Here is a 6,000-nt window from a genome sequence, read left to right as displayed (position 1 = left end):
TATTAACAACCTCCTGAGCCATCAAATCCCACCTCTTAGAAGATTATTCACATTTCAGAACTTAAAATGATCTCGGTTTTGGAGACTTACTGATATCCTTTGCTAAATGGCTCGACTCCACCGTTCTTTTTCCTTTCTCGTGACGTTTACTTTGAAGTGAATAGTGCAAAGTAGCACTTGAGGCAGTGAAAAGAGGACCCCATAACCTAGAATGCTTACTACACCCACAAAAACCCCTTTCCTTTTTATTGCCCCAAATCCATAAAGACTGCTTTTCAAAGGGAGGTAGTAAAAGTACCGCGCTTCAGCAGGTTCCAATTAAAGAAGGCCTAATGCAAAGCGCATTGAAGTTAATAAGAGACTTTTTGTCTCCTTGCTTTTGAGGCTTGGACCAGACATCAGCATCAGAAATGGCATCTACAACACATGCGGACATTTTAACGCAGTCACTGCTGCAGGAGAGCCAGCAGTCCTCCTGCGCCACTATCAGCTCAACTGATCATTCAGCTCTCCCCAACAGCTTCAAAGGGAAATTGCCAGTTCGTCTTTTTTTTCCACAACTAAAACACTAGGTTCAGAAGTGAATTCTTCTAAAACACACACTTCTTCTTTTAATCTGGAAAGATACTTTGAAAGATTATTCTGTTTCTGGCAAAGGTTCCTTTTTCTCAGGACATCAGTTAAAAAACCCCACTGTATTCAGGCCAAAAAAAGCCTAAACACTGGATTTATTTTTAGGTCTATTTATCAGGTGATAGAAAGACACCTTGAAAGTCAAAACTCTTTTAACTTGGTGAAATCTGGACAAAGCTTTTGAATATTCATTGTAAATACACAAAGCTTTTAGGAACTGTCTTTTCAGGTCTAATTCTACAACGCTTTGACATTAGTCTATGGCTACAGAGAATATGGAAGCTTATAAACAGATTAGCTCTCAGAGACTGTTTTTATTTCCAGTAAGAAAAAAAATCGGGAGCATGACCAATTTTAGCATCAGATGAGCATGCCTTTGATGTTCTTTGGATATAATACGACCTTGTTTATTTTTCCAGCCATTTGCAAAATGTTTTATTCCATAGATTAATGACTGTCATAATATATGACTCAAGATAGAAATTTCCTCTGCACCATCTGGGAGAAGCAGCTCAAAGATAACTGCATTTTCATTTTACTCAACACTTCAGCCACTCTTCAATGCAGCATAAAGCCTCCTTGACATGGTTCTGCCCTGAGGAGATCTCTCCTTTGTGATCATCCATGTCGCTTTACGCAGGTGGGAAGTAGTGCTCTTAGACCTTGCCTATTACCTGTACTTGCAGACTACAAATGGCTTTTATAAAGCCTACTTACCACTCAGGAGAGTTAAACAGGATCTCAAAATCTCCTTTATAGACAAAGGAAGAAAATCAATGACTACTTTTTCCAAGGACTAGAAGTTAAGCCATTCATTCCAGTGGAGGGTCCAGCAGGAGCCACCTTTATGCTTTCCTCTGTTAGGCTTCCTAAACACAATAAAACAAACAAGCAGATAGCAGTAATACCATTTTCACTAGGAAGGCTTTGTCAACATCAGTTAAGAAACCTAAACACATCAGAGAGCAGCTGCTGCTGGCTAGCATTTGCCCCTGAGCCCACACGCTTGCTCGAAGCTTGGAGTGGCCCTGTACCTCGCTGAAAGCAATGAGCAGTTGAAGAGGGACGAGTCCTTGCTGGGGGCCACCAGCCTGCCCCGTGCCTCAGGCCTGGGGGTGCAGGGGGCAGCGAGGACAGGAGACCCTGCGTAAGCTGCCGCACAAGCCCCCTGTCGCCTCCCAGACTGGTGGTGCAAGGGAGCTGAGGCGAAGGGAGGGACGGGGAAAGGCGCTCACTGAGCTGCCTCGCTCCTGGGCAATGCTCAAGCTGGAGGCTTTGCTACAAGTGAGTTTTAAATACATAACATTTGCTCACAAATTAGCTAGAGAAGAATAAACATTTTAAGACCTTTTGGCTGTCCTAAGAGAGAATGAGAGGCCTTGCTATACATCAGAAGAATTGTTTAATTGCATCCTTGTGCAAAATAAAGCATTACATACAGAGGACAAATACTTTTAAGTGGATGGAAAAATCCACTGGGTTAAAGGAATACTACTGTCAAGTTAAACGTGTCCCTGCATTTGTGTGGTGCAAAAACAAGCTTTAATAAAACTGAAGAGTCTAATAGGAACATTTCCATGAATTTAAAAATAACAGCAATGGAAACAATCTCATAAAATAAGTAAACCTCTCCCTTCAATATATGCAACTCAAGTATTACAGCATTAATTTAGGGCCTGGGAATGTGAAAGTAACTATGAATTAAGTGCTTTGTTCTACCATATGAGAGGCCAGGTTTAAAATTCCTTGTCTAGCTGTGGCTTCTGTAATTTCAGTACCACTGCTGGGATGCACAATTCAGCTGACTTAAAAGACCAATTTAAAGGGAGAAATTAACTGATACGATACCCACCAGGTTTCCACTGGCCCATAGTAGATACACAGAAGGGTACATGACTTGTAAGGAAGGCTTCTTTGGCATGACACTTCATACTTACTGCAGGCTGTTCTCTTAGCCATTAAAAAGACTCTTAATATTTCAGTTACAGATAACTGACATTGGCCTTACAAATGAAGAACATGAAATGCAAAGTTCACCCAAAGAAGGTGGGGTGAACCGGGGCCCCATGAGTGTACCCATTACACTGCTTTACCACCTGGACTGGTTGCCTTCCTGGAGTACTCTGCTCATGCTGGGTTAACTGGGGATGACTCCTTTGGAGATCAGTCTGTGTTAAGGCTTGGTCCATGCTGGCTCAGAACAAGATGAGGTACTCATATTTATGTCACTGGGAGCCAGCTGCTTCCTCTAAATCGTGTTTTCAGTATTTTCACCTGTTCCCTATCTCCAGCTTTTGTTCCTCCAAACCGCTGTCAGAGACACTCATGTGCCCCTTGTCCCTAACATGCAGAATGTGCTCCTGCCCATCTCACTGGCAGAATTGCTTCAGTTTTCGTCACACTCCCTAAGCTGGGCCATGATCATATGGATTTGCCCAATCTCTGTACACCTCTCTAGGATGGTTTTCAACCAAAAAAAAGAATAATCTGGCATTAAAGCATCATGAAACAGAAAAGTAAATCCTAAGGCCTAAATTGATTTGCATTGTTTATTTGGGATTTGTTGATACGCTTAAACTCTATAAGCAGCCATAATAGGATATGGTTAGTTAAGATTTGAGTGAGGTATAACAGGATCATTGTTTACTGAAGATCAGAACTGCATACAGAAGACTAAAACCAAAATACCACCAGGTTGCTTTGGGACCTGCAGGAGCTGATCCTGCAAGGATGTGTTCTCTGCTTTCATGCTTCTGAAAAAAGAGGCAGACAGGATTTCCTTAAAATCTCTTTGTCTTTCCTAATTTCCTGGATGTCTTCCAAAATCTGGGTATAGGAAAACATATAAATAAATAAATAAATATGGAAAGGCAGTGAAGTTCATTCTTGCCCCAATAAAGACTTCTGACAAGGCTGTTAAGTTGTTAAATTATATAGGGTAGATCTTGGAGGATGAGAATTTACTTGCAATGACTCTGTAGATGAAAAAGTCTACCGCAACTTGCTCACAAATAAACCTGGAAACCCTACATCCAAACATTGTTCCTCACCTACTGTACAGCAAACAGCTCAGGGAGAATTAAAACATATTCTGCCTCTTTCACCAGGGCTCAGAGAGCAGCTGGTCACTTCCTTCACCTTTGGTTACATTCCCTGTAGACTGATCCCCAGCAAAAACCTCAGTGGTTTCTTCCAGCAGGAAAAAAATCTCCTTGACAGGAGGGAAGGAGGAGAAAAGCCCAAGCTCTAGTGTTTTTCTGGACAAAATCCATTTATCGCTGCTGGTACAATTACAGCTGGCAAAGAACCGGGGACAGACGTGTCAAAGCTGCCCCCATTAGGTGCACAAAAGCTGGTAAAAAGCAAATGAGTCTGGTGGATGGCACAAGCTGGAAGGAGAGCGCTGGGGAGTTCACCTTGAGCAGAAAGGACCTGCAAGCTTCACTACCCTGTTGGGCACGTGGTGGTCAGAGAAAGGTGCCTATGGATGCCTGACCTAAGAGTAAAACTTCTGTGAAACAAGACTGCCTGGATCCAGAGCACAGTACAAAGACCCAGCAGGCATCAGGCTGTCTCCCAGTTTATTAGTGGAGACAAACATGGACAGCTTAGAAGCTGTCTCATTTTTTACGACCCTTCTCACTCTGCCTGCTCCTGCCCATCTCCTGGTCACTTTTCTACTGCATGTCTCTTCCCTCAGAACTCCCCATCTGTGCTATTCTAAAAGATGGCACGTGTACATGGTGCCCATCCACACCCATTAAATAACAACAGCAGAAACTCTCACGGGCACACTCGGTTCCTGTTACTTCCACTTAGGGCCAGTTTCAAAGGCAGATGAAGGTGGCAGCCATCTACCCTAGCAAGAAACCATATGTGCTAAAACTTTTATAAATGCGAAATTAGCCACCTGCAATAACTGTTGTAAAATTGTTAAATTAGTAACAGTGATTATTCTTGTTTCAGGGGTATCAGGGAACGAGCACGGAACAGCAGTAAAAAAGGCTCCTACATAGTCCAGAAAATAGGTTAAAACAAGTGTTGCTCCTGCAATGAAACCAGAAACCTTGCTGCACTCACGGCAGGGCCGCCTGCTTGCAAGGACTTTAAGTGTCACCCTATATCCCCACTGGAATAGTACCAAAGTGAACAGGAAAAAGTGATCCATTTTTTAATGCCTGCTAAAAATTAATCTGGCATGAAAAGAATTACAAGTCACAAGATGCCACAGAAACCTGGAATGTTTAAGCTTAATAAAACCACAGCTCCCAACTGCTTTTTTTTTTTTTCAGTTTGAAGCATCAGATCTTCAACATACATTTCCGTGAATCCTCTTTATTTAATTTAACAGAGTACTTGAAAGCTCCCAATCAAAAGCAAGGCTTCACTCAAGCATGTACTGTATCACAGAAGGATCCACTTCTTCTGCCATCAGACCAGCTTGCAAACATTGGATTGTTGCTTTTTTCCCCAAACGCTGTCTCCACAGGACGAATGCAGCTACAACCTGTGACTGCAGGTTGTGAGGGTGATTGACTTTACATCGATAGATGTCAGTATGGGACAAACCCAAGCACAGAACTATATGCTCCCATTCGGGTCCCAGTCTCCTCGCAAGCTTGTTCAGCTGCTGATCTGTGGGTGAAGTCCTCAAAACACATGGTGCAATTTCAATTATATCTGTAAAAAAAAGAAAAAGAAAAAGAAAATGCATACCCTTGTCACTAGGCAATGCTGCAAATATTAATGTAAGACCTTGACAAAGGAGGGAATAAGCAAAGTTGAGGGTGAAAGAATTAATTAAAGAAACAGAATACATACATAGAAAAAGTAATTTCATAATCAACCAGAAGACTAATTAGACAAAAACTAATGCTCAGTGGACCATACTAGGGCACCCTGAGTACACTACTTTTGGGGGTCAGAAACCCAGATATCAGAATTCTACTCCAAAGCCAAGACTTCTAAAAGTAATTATAGATTTTGGGGTAGTGAACAAGAAAGGTTTTCAAAGAACACGTTTCCAGCAGCCATCGCCCTCTGAAAGTCAATCTGCTTGCACCAGTATGATATAGCGACAAAGGACAAATATGGGACCAATAATACTTTATTACACCTATTCTGTGACTCTATTTATACAATTCAGAAATAACTTTGATTCCTTAGTTACTAGGTATGACTATTTTTTTGCTGAGAGGTATTCACAGGGAATTCTTCTGTCTCCTAAGATGTTACTTACTCTTTGTGTCCTGTCATTTATGGCAAACTCATCTTGAGGAGACCAGCTTTTGGGGCGTTTTCTTCTATTTGAATGAACCCATAAGCATGGTTCAGGTGAACCCAAATGAACAGGGCATCAGCACTGTT

General features: G+C 41.9%; 1 protein-coding gene across 3 annotated transcripts in view; it reads right to left on the bottom strand.

Moving 5' to 3' along the window:
• Positions 1-2,018: 2,018 nt before the first annotated feature.
• The window catches only part of CRADD (CARD and death domain containing adaptor protein), an 82,486-nt gene continuing 78,504 nt past the window's right edge, over positions 2,019-6,000 (bottom strand). For 2 of the 3 annotated variants that reach the window (XM_080393332.1, XM_080393333.1), the window contains one exon: positions 2,019-5,313. In XM_080393332.1, the coding sequence (XP_080249458.1) occupies positions 5,018-5,313 (296 nt within the window). In that variant the 3' untranslated portion in view covers positions 2,019-5,017. The remainder of the gene's footprint in view (positions 5,314-6,000) is intronic. The other variant, XM_080393335.1, reaches the window with a different exon arrangement.

Source organism: Falco punctatus, assembly GCF_963210335.1.
Source record: "Falco punctatus genome assembly, chromosome: 6".
In the NCBI taxonomy this organism is placed as follows: domain Eukaryota; kingdom Metazoa; phylum Chordata; class Aves; order Falconiformes; family Falconidae; genus Falco; species Falco punctatus.
Note: the sequence above shows the minus strand (reverse complement) of the source record. Positions and strands in the feature narration are given on the sequence as shown.